General features: G+C 33.3%; 1 protein-coding gene across 1 annotated transcript; it reads left to right on the top strand.

Moving 5' to 3' along the window:
* The first annotated feature begins 227 nt into the window (after window positions 1-227).
* Window positions 228-12,934, top strand: LOC132555099 (succinate--CoA ligase [GDP-forming] subunit beta, mitochondrial-like). The gene is made up of 12 exons (XM_060219441.1): window positions 228-311; window positions 2,280-2,424; window positions 4,895-4,994; window positions 5,468-5,558; window positions 6,284-6,436; window positions 7,889-7,978; window positions 8,386-8,482; window positions 8,605-8,766; window positions 9,237-9,379; window positions 10,226-10,346; window positions 11,144-11,285; window positions 11,494-12,934. Exons 1-11 carry the CDS (start codon window positions 228-230, stop codon window positions 11,251-11,253), a joined length of 1,296 nt encoding a protein of 431 aa, XP_060075424.1. The 3' UTR covers window positions 11,254-11,285; window positions 11,494-12,934.
* The last annotated feature ends 2,935 nt before the right edge of the window (window positions 12,935-15,869 follow it).

Here is a 15,869-nt window from a genome sequence, read left to right on the forward strand (position 1 = left end):
GTATCGATTTTTTTCTGTAATGAATTAAATTTGCGAAGTAAATAACAAAATCAGTAATCGATAAGAAACTACGGTTATAATTTGCATTGTATGACATGAATAATAGTAGGAAATACCAAAATGCCATACATTGCAGAAGGAACTATATCAGAACTTTATTTTCATGCGTAACACAATAGATTACCGATGTAAAGAGGCTAGTAACAAGGTCTCGCGAGATTACAGACATGGCTGCGCCTATGCAGATATTGCGGTCGTCCATGCGACTTTCGTCGTATCGATGCTTATGCAAAGGGAGATGGAATCGCAAGGTTGGCAACAATACTATATTATAATATGTACAATTTGGGTGCATACCATAGTTCAATTGCAAACCCTTTTTATCGAAATCGATATAATGATTTCTTCTCACGTAACCAGTGTTCTTACTTGGTTTACCTCGGACTTTACCATTAATAATATACATGGGATATCGGATCCGAATAATCAACTGTCAGACGAATCTTATCTAAGTAGGCCAGGGCATCGTGTCAGTTTGACGGTCGTGTCGCGAACTTATGAAATGAACTACACAGAATTACTTTGTGGAGTTGCAGATATATATATATATATGCCCATGGTTAAGGCATAAAAATAAAGAATGGTCGGGACTATCGTCACGTTTGTATTTTGTGATTTGTCATTTTCAACTGCAGTAAGAACAAAAATTAAAGTTACTGAAAATTTCAGGATTCTCTCGCCTCCCAGATTTTTTTTTTTTGTAATCCGCCAAATTTCTCATTTGAGGTAAATCGCTCGGAATCTACTGTTCTTTAGCAGTCACTGAAGTCTACATTGTCTATATTAGCTTTGCCACTTTACTAAATAATCCAAACTCACTATTTGGGACATTCGTCTTACTTGATGTTCACAAAAGAAGTGTGAACCACCATGATTTTGCGGTCCGCATATGGGAAATATTTCCAAAAAGGAACAAATCAATTTGGCTGTCATTGATACAGGTTTATTTGCATAAATAATAAACATCAGCAAATGACAGAGATAACAGAAGCAATGAAACAGGTGGTAGGGTATGAAAACCAAAGGGTAGTAATCTGGATTAAGAGTTTTTTTTTTTTTTTTGGAGAGGGGGGCGGGTGCAGGAGAGGAAATAGTCACATATAACTGAATTCATTTTGTAATATGTATTAAACATTGAATTCCATTTCATTTTGACATTCTTAATACTCCATGTGTTCTAGAGTTTATATCCAATTAACACAATAAGGAAAAAATCCATTTTCTTGATTTATAATTTCAAAGCAAAAAAAAAGCATCTATCAATATCAGATGTACCAATCATGTACACTAATTCAAACTGGATATAAAATTAGTTGTGCGATTGCAAAAGTTTTCAGGGTTAATTACAAAGCTTATGTTATATATACAGCTTAGAAATGACCGTTTTAGAATAATATAATTAATGGAAGCACAACTGATCTTTATAGTGTATAATGATATAGATATGGAAGCATTTCACAGGATGCATCCATTAATCAACTCTCCTCATTGTTACTTAAAATTGTTGTCTATGTTTTTTTTTTAATTAGTTAACTTTTCAATTTCAGGTCAAATGGGTGTATACAGTGTTTCTATACTCAATTTGATATTGATTAAATTATATACATAAGTTTGTTTGTTTGTTTGGTTTTTTTTTTTTTTTTTTTTGTTTACTCTCCCTTGCCATTCTACTGAGAAATACATTGGTTCATTGGAGCCAGGGAAATCTACTACATGTTAGATATACATTGTTCAGTCCCCCTGACTTCCCTGTCAGGATTCACACTAATGCACTCTCCCTTCTCCCTGCTAGGATTCACACAGGTTCAAAGAACATTAACCTTACCTCTGTGTGGAGATGAATGATATAATGTTAGTTTTGTAGTAACTGTTATATTCTAAGTACCAGTACTTGCCCTTTTCTGGAGATATTCATTATAGTCAGGTCACAAGCATTGAAGGAGCATGCTCATTTTATTATCAGGAAGACTTATTCAGCTCAAAATATTGTATATTATTTTCTGGGGAATTAATGTTGACTTTTTGTAATAAGCTCTTGATTTTAATCAAATTTTAATCAGTATTTTTGTTTGCATAAAAAATTGTGTTATCTTATGTTAGAAGATGATTGAGACAAGTTCTGAATGTTTTCTATATCCTGTCAACATTTTTGTGCAGTGGAATAATTGTATTAGAATTTACTGGATTACAGATCTGTTTTTCATTGGTTTTATTTACAGGCAGCTGCTGTAACTATACCATCTCGAAATCTCAACCTACAAGAATACCAAAGTAAGAAGTTAATGGATGATGGAGGCGTGTCTGTACAGAAATTTGTGATGGTCAGCAGTCCTGAGGAGGCTAAAGATGCCGCAGAAAAATTAAGTAGGCATCACTTTATACTTTGGTTGAAAAAATTAGAAATATGTTCAAAGGCTGTTGATATACATGAATAAATTAGGCAATGCTGAAAAAATGTGTTATGAACAGGTGACACAGATATTTCAGTCTTGGACTTTGACTTTTACGTAGGCACTTTCATCGCCAATGTTGAAAATGCACTACTTGTATATCTCAGGTAAGACCCCCCAATAGATGCATGGTGTTTATTTTCTAAGAATAATTTATCCATTATAAGCATTTTGTCAAAAGGCAATAAATCAAGCGCTCCATCTTTATTGCAGGTATATTGAGATGTTTAAAGAGGGTTTTAGGCTGAAGGTAACACAGTTACTGTTACAGTCTGTTGTCACAGCCTTTGGAACTAGTTGTTACTACCAATCCTAGCTTTTTGATTAGTGGAAATATTCCAATGATTTCCCAGTAATCCCTAAAGGCAGTCGTTAGCTTTGGCCATGCCGCCATCTTTCAAACCTGTGTCATGCATCATACTGTCACTATGAGACAATCAAGTATTATAAAATATTTCTAAAAACTTCCTAAAATTGACAGACTAGGTGTTCACAAAATTATTCAGATTGAGATTTGTATAAATCACAAACTAGCATTACTCTGGTTTGCAGAGAATTCTCCAAGGCAGGACAATATGGTGGAATGCACTGAATTATGGGATCATTAACATCTATTCTTACTGGTCTATCTAAAAGTCTGCAACAAGTGATAATCAGCTTAATTAAGAGTCACAAAGACTCTTCAGAAATTTTATTTTAACATAAACAATACTGTGAGCGTTGGCACTATACATGGTGTATCACACTTCAGGAAAGCATCTTCAATTATATATCTTAAAATACTAAATAAAGAAAGTGACATTAAAAGATCTATACTTGATATGATTATTACTACCGATGAAGGGAAGGTGTGAACGTTTCAAGTACTGTAGTACTGAACAAAGTATTGATAGTATTGTATTGAAGTACTTCACCAATCGAATTCCTTAAATTTATGCAACAAGCTCTCTGATTGGCAGAGCCAAGTCTAGATCGATTGTGGGTGGAGCCAGGTGAAAAAATACTGTGCAGACATCGGCATTTTACAAACACTCGACTGTCGCGAGAGGTTAATTGGAAGAGTCCAAGTCACAGGTGGCTTCAGATCAGACCTAATTGGGTTGTCCCATTTGTTTCGTTCTACACCCAATGATACTTTGCTTTTCCATCGATGGTACAACGAGAAAACGAAAGTTACTCAGTACTAAACTAATTTACGTACAAAATATATATCAACAGGTTAGATCACTGGGACCGGAGAATTCATAACATCTTAACAGTGAATGTAGTCACATAGTCATTCTGTACTAGTTTTATTTATTTATTTATTTTTTTGAAAGGGGGGAGGGTTGGCTCAAAATATTTCGGTTTAAGCCCAAGCTCTATTATATGTAACAAAGAATTACGAATTACCTGGGACCTCCTGATATATGCCGATAATTCATACTGCATTAAAAAATAAAGGAATTCTGTGGTCTCATATATTTTTTATTTTATTTTTTATCTTTCCATCGAAAATTATACATATCCGCAACATGTGAAAAAACTTTGAAGTTGGTTGGGCGGAATATCTAGAGCATTTACTACTGCAAGTTCCAGAAATTCTGACACAAGTCGGGTATATTTGCCCGAAGCCTCTGTCTCATGACATTGAATACATATTCAGTTACGTTGTATTCCGGGGAATAAGGCGGCTGAAAAACCAGGGACACGCCATATTCTTTCAGCATATTTCTTAAAATGCGCTCTCCTGTCTATGGTGATGGAATCCACAATTATCCATCACAACCACATCGCCTTGTACAAAAACAGGATTCCCCATATCGTTCGTATCGGACATAATTTCGTCCAAGAAAATTTTGCGTACTGTTGTCGTCGTCGGACATTTTTCCAGCGATTACTTAGTACTTGTTATGTAACTGATAGTGTACATTAACTCCGCCTACCGGAACAAATTGGGTGTCAGATCAACTATTCAGGTTGTCTAAACTCCGCCCCCGACCAATCACAGAGGTCGTTGTATACTTGACTCGATTATTTGAATACTTCAATACAATAGTATCAATACTTTGTTCAATACTATAGTAAGTGTGTCGTTCACACCTTCCCTTCATCGGTAGTAATACATTAATATACAAAGTTTCTGATTCATATACGAAAAATGGCCGAGTTATGAAGATGTTACTCTAACAAAAATAACAGCTTGTCACATTTTTTTTTTTGCTTTGCGTTTCCTTTTTTAAAATTCTGTTTTTGTTTTTTTTTTTTTTTTTTTTTGTAGTTGTTTTTAGTTTTCAATATTGAGTTAAGAACTATTCATATCTCTAGTATTTTTGAATTTCTCAATAAAATTAGTTGTAATTTGATATGTTTGTTTTATAATGATTTCTTTTAATTCATTTCAGAGGTGGATGAATATGTAATTAAAGCTCAGATTCTGGCAGGAGGAAGAGGCAAGGGAACATTCTCCAATGGCTTCAAGGGAGGAGTACATTTAACCAAAGAGTAAGTGTCAGAAATTAAGTAAAACCCACCATTATATATTTCTTATAATGCTTAAATTTTCAGTTATTTGTTCAACATTTCTACTTAAGCAGATATAAGATGTAAGAAAACAGAAATTACCTGTTTATTATACCATGTAGTGTAAGAAATAAGAAGAGAAGTTTAAATCTAAAACTGGCCTACAGAGAATTATTTTGTTTTCTGAATCATATGTATACAACATATTGACAATGGCCTTCTACAAATAGTTCATTTATCATAATCTAAGATTTTATTTGTAATTCAGGTATCCCATCATGCTTAATTAATATGCATGTGCTTCCTCCCTCATACCATCAGTAACAATTATTGATCAAGGTGACTTTGTCTTACATGTTTGCCCATACCTCTCCTAATATTTCACATTAGACAATTGGGCATCATTGTGATATTTCTGTTTTCTAGATGTTAAAAGTTTTTTCTTTGAATTTTAGTCCTTCCAAAGTGAAGGGAATTGTTGACAACATGCTTGGTCACAAACTGACAACGAAACAGACACATGCTGATGGGGTCAAGGTCAATCAGGTTAGTAATAGCATTGAGATTAACAGTTTAATGCTGATATGATATCTTGTTATTTATGAAATTAGCTACATTTGTAGTAGGTTTAACCAGACTGAAAATTTATCAAATATTATGAGTTTTCTACATCAGCAGTTCATGGAAAAGTATATACCTTCTACCATTCTACATCTGATTTGGAAATTAAACCATGACTGTTTTGATGAAAGCTGGCTTTTCCATTGAAAGGCCATAATAGTGGACCTAAACCCGTTAAATAAGTAGATAAATAGATAAAACTGTACAACCAGGCCACCTGGTTCAATTTTAAGCTCTGTGGAGATGGAGCCACTTTTCAGAACAAGAATCAGTAGGTAAAGTTTATATATCTAAAAAAAATTCTCTGGTTTTATGTCACCTAGGTGATGGGATCAGAATGTCAGGATGTTTCCAAGGATACATTTTAATGGAAAATTTTCAAGCTTCTATCACTTAGTTCATGGTCTTTGAATCTGTAGATATTTCCATGGAAACTTAACCAGATTTGTGGTTTCCTGCCTGATGATATCAGAATCTTGGGATATTTCTGAATCACTTAATCATTGTTACATCTGATAGAGATGATTCCAACTTCCGTAATGTAGCATCATAATATTACTTTACTTGGATGGAGTATAACAAACTTTGTGGTACCAAGACACTTTATTTCCAAAGATAGTTGAATCCACTCTCTGAATTGTGTTGTGTAGGTGATGGTCGCAGAAGCTCTGGACATCGCCAAGGAGACCTACTTTGCCATTGTGATGGACCGAGGTTTCAATGGTCCTGTCATGGTGGGTAGTAAACACGGAGGTGTAGACATTGAGGAGACGGCGGAGAGAGATCCAGATTCAATAATCAAGGTATAGAGTCAGTAACATTAATTGAAACACTAATCAAAGGGATCATTAAAAAGACACTAGTCTAAAGTTTAAAAATTCATAAAAGGACATGTGTTGTCCTTCTGATCACTAGTAAACATGATCAAATAATTAATGTTGTCACTTGATACTTAAATCCTCAAAATCTCCTTAGAGCTATTCCAGTAAAACATCTATTAGATCTCAGGACTCAAAAATACTTTTATATATGGTTCGGTTTCCTGCCTGTTACTTACAAGCAAATTATCAGTTGAATTCCATAGGTGGTATACCCCAACATAATCTGGAGTTTTAGAGTGGGATAAATGTTTTGGATTAGCCCTAATATTAACACAATGTTTTCAGAAAGAATCCATTGCTATTTAAGTCATTCACTGGCTAGGTATACGAAAGAGTGAACTAATTACATCAGTGAGACCTACACTACTATGAAGCAATCATTTGCTTTTGAAATAATTTCAAGTCTCTGCAATGAAATTAAGTTTGGACTGGGGAACTATGACCCATTAGCCCTAATCTTATGGGTGGGTACATTACAAAATATTTCAGATAGGCATGTGTTATTGTTAGACAAAGATAAGGTTTTAGATATAACAGACAACATATGATGAAATCTGTATCATCTGAGGAAGGAGACATTGTGACTAGTGTAACATGAAATCTGTATCATTATTAGGAGGCAGTAGACATTGTGACTGGTATAACATAATATCTGTATCATTGGGGGCAGTAGACATTGTGACTGGTATAACATGAAATCTGTATCATCTGAGGAAGGAGACATTGTGACTGGTATAACATGATATCTGTATCATTGGAGGCAGTAGACATTGTGACTGGTATAACATGATATCTGTATCATTGGAGGCAGTAGACATTGTGACTGGTATAACATGAAATCTGTATCATTGGAGGCAGTAGACATTGTGACTGGTATAACATGAAATCTGTATCATTGGAGGCAGTAGACATTGTGACTGGTATAACATGAAATCTATCATTATTAGGAGGCAGTAGACATTGTGACTGGTATAACATGATATCTGTATCATTGGAGACAGTAGACATTGTGACTAGTATAACATGAAATCTGTATCATTGGAGGCAGTAGACATTGTGACTGGTATAACATGATATCTGTATCATTGGAGGCAGTAGACATTGTGACTGGTATAACAAGAAATCTGTATCATTGGGGGCAGTAGACATTGTGACTGGTATAACATGATATCTGTATCATTGGAGGCAGTAGACATTGTGACTGGTATAACATGAAATCTGTATCACTGGAGGCAGTAGACATTGTGACTGGTATAACATGAAATCTGTATCATTGGAGGCAGTAGACATTGTGACTGGTATAACATGAAATCTGTATCATTGGAGGCAGTAGACATTGTGACTGGTATAACATGAAATCTGTTTCATTATTAGGAGGCAGTAGACATCGTGACTGGTATAACAGAGGAGCAGGCTCTCAGAATGGCAGAAAAGTTAGACTTCACTGGGGAACATCTTCAAGAGGTATGATGTCAAGATAGAAACACATTTAGTCAGTGTTATTATTGTGAATCTGTACATAGTTAAACAATGATAAAAACAATAAATAATATTTTACAAAATACAGCTTGCATGCAACATTGTCTGTATGAAAATGTAAATGTTTCCAGGATGAACACTTATCAATACCAAAACATGAGTCTAACTAAAGAGTCCTTTTAATTAAAGGACAGTAAGGTTAAAATCATTGTAGTTCTTTATGTTTTAGTGCATATGATATACTGGTTTCTCTTTGGTAAAGACAGATGTAGGGTTAAGTTTTGTTTTGTTTTGTGTTTTTTACTCTTAATTTCTTTGGATAGATTTGTTTATCAGAATATTCAAAGCAATGAAAACTTGTAGCTTTCACAATTCTTATCGGTTTATTGCAGGCAGCAACACAAATCACTCGTCTCTATAACCTGTTCGTGAAGGTAGACGCCACACAGTTGGAGATCAATCCTTTTGGAGAAACACCAGATGGTAGAGGTAAGTCTATTGATGATTGGATACACTTTAGAAACTACTTGTGTAGAAATGTCAACATTTTTTCTCTTTTGCTTATTACCTTATTTCCCAGTAAACATTTTCCTTTCATTCTTAATTTACAGTGGTCTGCTTTGATGCTAAGTTGAATTTTGATGACAATGCAGCATTCCGACAAAAGGAAATATTTGATATGGAAGACACGAGTGAAACAGATCCTCGTGAGATAGAAGCAAACAGACTCAAGCTAAACTACATTGGTTTGGATGGTAGCATTGGATGTTTAGGTATATATACATTGTTATAATAGTTTATTTGTTATCAACATTTTATCATGGTTAAGTTTGAATAATTTCCACTGGGAAGTTTAGCATTAATTCTGTCCCCACATAGACAACTTTCTTACTATTTTTTCTTTCATTAATCAGTCTTGTTTGGTAATTGAAAATCTGAAAGTAAGTAAATCAATTTCCACATACTGTGTGCTATTACCAGCTGATTAAGGGTTTCACTAGCAGAAAATGACTTTAGTCCACTTCCAAGCTGTTCTTGTAGGACAGGTGATATTCAGCCAGTTAATGGGTACAAGTGGAAGCTTTCAGAAAGTCATTTAAACTTTCCTTGAATAGTCGATCATACTTTTATATATTCTACAGTCATGATCTTTAACTTTGATCCAAGTCTGAGGAAATGGGATATTGAAGCAATTTCAATTTAATAATTATTTGGATTACCTCCCTTCATCTATCTTTCGTAGTGAATGGAGCTGGTCTTGCTATGGCAACCATGGACATCATCAAACTACATGGCGGAGAACCAGCCAACTTTCTGGATGTAGGAGGCGGAGTATCAGAACAGCAAGTTTATGATGCCTTCCAACTTCTTACAGCAGATTCTCATGTAAGTATTGCCAAAATTTCTATTAACACATGTGGACAGTCTATAATTGGTCTTCCTCGATACTCCAGAGGTTACAATAACTTTTGCTCTCTGTACCTCCGGATCATGTCATGGCAGAATTGCAGACATAAGCGAAGCAATTTGATTAGTTCCAAGAGAAAAAATTTGACCAATCACAAGCTGATATTCATCTTTTGAAGATTACAGAGGAGCAACACCCATCTTTAAAGCCATTACAATATACTGTTATGAGACATTGAGATTTGTGTCATGTTTATCATAGGAACAAACTGATATTTTTGTCTTGTCCACAAGGTGTTGCACATTGAAACTTCAGTTTTGCTATGACATATTTCAGGAGTGCAGAGAGCAAAAGTGATTTCAAACCCTGGAGTATTGAGGATAACAACTGATATTCCAGTGTTTCATTGTCAATTTTAATTTCAGTTTTTTTAATTCTTTTATGTTACGACATCACTTTGTAAGAAACTTTATCAAAAATTTACTTTGAAGAAGCAGAAACTTAATTTTCTGAAATCAGGTTAATCACAAAAACCAAGACTAATATGCAATCTACTTCAATGTTAGTCACTATTTTATGAATGAGAAAAGTTAATCATTAAAAGCCATCCAGATTATCAAATAACGATGTATTTAATGTGAGGATTTTAGTAACAGAAGGAAATATCTTACATTATTTCTAAATATATTTTAATGATTATGCTCAAGCATTGAAAAAGAAAGAATTAATTGCAAATTTCAAAACCTCTGTAATAAATTGTATATTTAAAACGTGTATGCTAATACATTCTTATAATATGAGTTTTTATTTTTTACCTTTTTTAGGTGAAGGGAATTCTTGTCAATGTATTTGGTGGCATTGTAAACTGTGCAACTGTTGCAACGGGTATCCTTAAGGCCTGTCAGCGTATCAACCTGAAGCTCCCCCTGGTGGTACGACTAGAAGGTAACAAAGATTAGTTAATAGGTCCCATTGCTGTTTGTATACACTGCTGTAACATGAAGCTAATAATCAAGTCACTTTTATTTTCTGCTGTAAAAGGAATGGGACCACTTTCTAAAGAAAACTCTTAACTGCGCTGGTAATCAGTCATTTAGTAGTCTTCAAATGGATTTGTGGTGGGAAGGGTAATAAACACTATGTCCATGTATAATTTGATAGAATCATTCTTGGATATGAGATGATTTTTTTTTCTCTTACCCTTGAAAGGTTTATAAACACCTTTTATAGTGTGAGGTTTCTGAGTTTCACTCCAGGATTGAGAAGTGGTCAGGGGGGAGGGATGGGGGTTACCTTTCATAACTATGAATTAACATCAACAAAGCAGGGCAACAGCAGATTAAGGCTGGTAGGATAAGAGAAAAATGGTTCTTTGTTTGCTGAATTTTACCCCCTTGTTGGTAAACCTCGTGTGGAAATAACTAAGTTTCAATCACTCAGCAAGTGTCATGTGTGCCAACTTAGTAATTTCCCCCTTTGGAAAAGATCCCCCTATTTCACCCCAAGAGAGAAAGATTTGTTAATCTTAACCTGAAGGGAAGATCTTTTATTTTGAAAACACGAGTTTGAAAATTCACTCACTTTTAAAATGAAAAAAACATGTACATTTCATAAATATGTCAGATTAAACTAGTGTGAAAATCAACTGCTGGTTCCAATGTATACTTATGTGTCAGTGTGTAGTTATTGTAGTGATAACTAACAGGGATGTTCTGTATATAATTGTGTTATTTTTTTCCCAGGACAAAATGTAGAAGCAGGAAGAAAAATTTTAGAAGAAAGTAACCTTCCTATAAAAGCAGCTTTTGGATTTGAGGAAGCAGCAAAGTTGGCAGTAGCCAGTGTGAAGTAGAATGTATGAGATTTTGTACAGTGGGTTTTCAGGTATGTCTGTTGCAACATGGTACAGGACTGATGAAAATCATTTGAATTTTTGCCATCAAATTCAGTTTAGAGTTTTTGAGGTTTTTTCCTCTTTAAAAAAATTGGATTCAGAATAATAACAAATAAGAACAATAAAAAATTATTGCATTTTATTGAAATAGATCTTACAAATTTTTATGTTTAAGTTTTGTTTTTTTGGCATTTTCAGATATATTTGCAGTAACAGACACATAGATGTTTAGAAAATATGGTTTAGCCAGGGTTTTATCCATTGGTATGTAGTTGAATAATCGGTTTTGTCAATGATTTGCACACTGAATGTGATCTTTTAAATGATGTACATTGTACAAGGTTTAGAAGGCAGCAAATGTAAATTATATCTGGGAAATACTATGTATAACAGTATAAAATTGTTTTTTAAGTGATACTGTAAATCCATTTTGGAAGTGATAATTATATTTCAACATTTTAATTGCCAATTATGTAAGTGCTGAAGTATTATAATTACTTGATAACAAAAAGCATGTATCATTGTGTTCTAGATAGCTGCAGCACCAAGTCATGATTTGTGTTATCAAAACATTTTCACTAATAGGTTAAAATTTGAGTGTTAAAGTACATCCATTTTTATAGGTAATCAGTGTCATCTTTTCATAAAATTTAGGACTATGTTCTTAAAATAGCAGATTTCTGTTTTTGTGATTTGACCACCATCTCCTGGATGGAAAAACAAGAAGACTTTTTTTAATACTGCCATATTTTTTGTTAGTGTGTTGCATAAGCAAATTCTGAGTCATGCTACGTAGAAATTCCAATATGTCATCTTTTAACATTTTCTTCTACCATTAAGCCATCAATCAGGAATGGTAAAGATTGTTGTCATGGAAAAAAAGCATGTTCAGCATTTTGTCACATCAATGGATTACTATCTAAATGGTATATTGACCATCAGAAACAATGACATCATGAAACAATGAGATTAGATAATAATGACAACGTTAAAAAAATACACCAGAGAATAATGACATCATGAAACAAAGATGTCAGAAAATGATGACATCATTAAACAAGACATCTGAAAATGATGACATCATCAAACAAAGATATCAGACAAAGGTTACATCATGAAGGGATGACTCCAGGAAATGATAGCATCACATCTATGATTTCAACAATTATCATATTGCTAACATTTCTCTGGAATCATATGTTGCTGTCATAAAAATCAACAACAAATAGAGATAAAAATTAGATATGATATCAACAAGAATTGCTGAAGGTAGCTAAAAAAAATATGTCATTGCTATAAAAAAGTATTTTAAACAACTCTTTTCATTATTTTACAGCTGGGTATTCAATATCAGTCATGAATTTGATCCATCTGATGTGTTAGATGATCAGTTAGGAAATTTCATTTGAATTCCAGATCACTAGAAACTATATGTACTCTCAGGGCTTCATAAACATACAACTGATTTGTTTACTGGGGCGTTCTTCTCTGGTTGTTGGTTTGTGATTTGTGATGAAATCATTTTCATAAAATTTGTGATAATTAATTAAATGTGGTGAGAGTATGTAAGATTTACATGTAAAGTCACGGTTTCTTTTCAAGTGAAATCTGAATTATAGAGAAATTGTTGCTTGTAATATGGTAATTAAGGTTCATAAGAATGTAATTAAAGATATTTAATTTGATTTGTTTATACTTGTCATTGTATTTCTTTTTTCTCTGTAATTGTTCAATACAAAATTACTGTGATGTTGATATGTAATTTTAGGGGATATTTTTAATTTTGTTCAGTCAGTCAATACTTATTAGGTACTCATCAGTTCCATATTAAAAGAAAAGACAGAAAGAATGAAATGATGTCATCGTCTTTCAGGGCTTTACCTTAACACATCTACTTGACCTATAGCCATGGTTCGGTTTCTAGTCTATTATTTAATGAATAGTATATGTACTCCAATACAAAATCATAAGTCTTAGGATGATAGATGTTTTACTAGAATATAACTTAGATTATGTTGTGTAATGTTTAATTAACTCACAGCCCTGATGACGGAATTTTGATAATTCATTTAAAATCGCATGTTATTAGCAATTATTATCATTTTTTTTCTTTCTTTTTGTTAACTGCTGAAAAGGTTCTTGAATATTGTTTATTTCATATAAAATAGATCGAACTAGTCATGAAGTTAGTGCTCCCTTAAATGAAAACTTTCGTCACTTATTTCATAAATCTCTATAAATTATAATATTAAATGTTAGCTTTTCATGTCACTTCTGTATAAAAAGAAGTACTTGTTTTAGTAATTCTGCTGTATCATGGAAATCATGTCAACGATTTGAGGGGGAATATTTTTATTCAGACTTTGTGTTTAAATTACTTATGCAAAAAGTGATAGTGATCAATTTCAGTTTTGCCGTATTTCCTTAACATGTAGTTAGAAGGTAATGGGTTCACAGAAACTTTTACTAGAGATGGAAGTAACAATGGTTTAAAATCAAATGTATATATTCAAGAGAAACATATTGTCCAGGGCATTTAAGCTATGATTTAGGGATGAAGATAGAGGATGTTTCTGAAAAGTTACTAATATATATTATCAACATGTTTAGCCTTTCAGTAATTTAAGTACTTTAATTTATGTTGTGATTTCAACAATGACTTCTCAAATCTTCCTACCAACTACAGCCCATCAAAGAAATATCAATATCTATGTTTTTCTCATCAAGTCAATATATTTGTAATGTGAACATTGAATTGAAAATAATTGAACTGATAACCTTTTTGTTTACACTCCTCTTGTGTTCCATTTTGTTTGATAATAAAAACATTGTAATTCAAAATCTAAACTTTTCTAAAATGGTTATCTACAGACCTGAATAGAGATATTGGGCTCTGTGTAGTGTTGGTGTCTCCCTTTCTCTTTGGCTTATGAAACCACATACTCACCTGAACTAGGTCTGTAATTGGTAGAAATAGATCTACTAACTATATATAGCAGTCACCCGTACAAATGGCCCTAATATACTTATGTTACTTCTCCAGAACTATTTGTTATAGTGATCTCTCTCATGTCTTCATCTTCAAGTTCAAGTTCACAACAAGAGGCCAGAGGTCATTTTTTTTAATCAACTTGTTATAAAACTTGAGTATTTACTAGCTGTCTGTTGGGACTTGTGTATTGTATGTCAGTATCTGGTACTTGATGTATTTTTACATAGACTTGCATTGTGAAGGCCTGCTGATTTTGTTATGAATTTATGTCATCCATATGTGTATGAAGTAGTCTTGTATATCCATATAATCACATTACGCAGCTAGACCTGTCTATAACGACCACCCGAGAAGCAAGCCTGTATATAATGTCCACCTGACAGAAATGTCATTGAAAGACATATTTTAATAAACAGGAAGTTGGCTACAGACATGGTTTTATAGGCAGTTTTACTCATTCTATCCCCAAGAGTTACTTCACTTTGTTTAACACTAACAGTAATAATGTATAGCAATTAGCTTGACAGCCAATGGGGGCCAAAAATGTTTCTACAATGGCCTTTACAGACAAGTCTTTGCTTTACAGACAAGTCTTTGCTATATACAATTGCACTTTATAGGTAATTTTGCTATGGGACAATTATTTTTATAGAAAGGTTTTGCTTAACAGGGGTGATTATTGTAGACAGCCTTTTGTATACATGTGTGACCTATATAGACAAGTTTATGCTGTACTGGGGTGACCTTTATAACATATTTATGCTCTACTGGGGTGATCTTTATAACATATTTATGCTAATAAATATTTATGCTATACTGGGGTGATCTTTATAACATATTTATGCTATACTGGGATGACTTTTATAACTGGGGTGACCTTTATAACATATTTATGCTAATAACATATTTATGCTATACTAGGGTGACCTTTATAACATATTTATGCTATACTAGGGTGATCTTTATAACATATTTATGCTATACTAGGGTGACCTTTATAACATATTTATGCTGTACTGGGGTGACCTTTATAACATATTTATGCTATACTAGGGTGACATTTATAACATATTTATGCTATACTAGGGTGATCTTTATAACATATTTATGCTGTACCTTTATAACATATTTATGCTATAGGGTGACCTTTGACATATTTAACATATTTATGCTATTTATGCTATACTGGGGTGACCTTTATAACATATTTATGCTTTACTAGGGTGATCTTTATAACATATCTATGCTATACTGGGACTGGGGTGACCTTTATAACATATTTATGCCATACTGGGGTGACCTTTATAACATATTTATGCTGTACTGGGGTGACCTTTATAACATATTTATGCTGTACTGGGGTGACCTTTATAACATATTTATGCCATACCGGGATGACCTTGATAGACAGAGCTTTTATGTACACAGATTTAGTCTATACCTGCTTTGCTATACATGAGTTATATTATAGAGAGGATTTGCTTTACACAGATGTCTTTTATTAACATGATTTTGTTATACACAGGTGACCAGAATAGACAGGTACATCCTATGCAGTTTTTGCCTTGACTTACAGGTATTC

The sequence above is a fragment of the Ylistrum balloti genome, unplaced genomic scaffold, assembly GCF_031769215.1.
Source record: "Ylistrum balloti isolate Yb309-2 unplaced genomic scaffold, AGI_CSIRO_Ybal_v1 Utg370452, whole genome shotgun sequence".
NCBI lineage: Eukaryota > Metazoa > Mollusca > Bivalvia > Pectinida > Pectinidae > Ylistrum > Ylistrum balloti.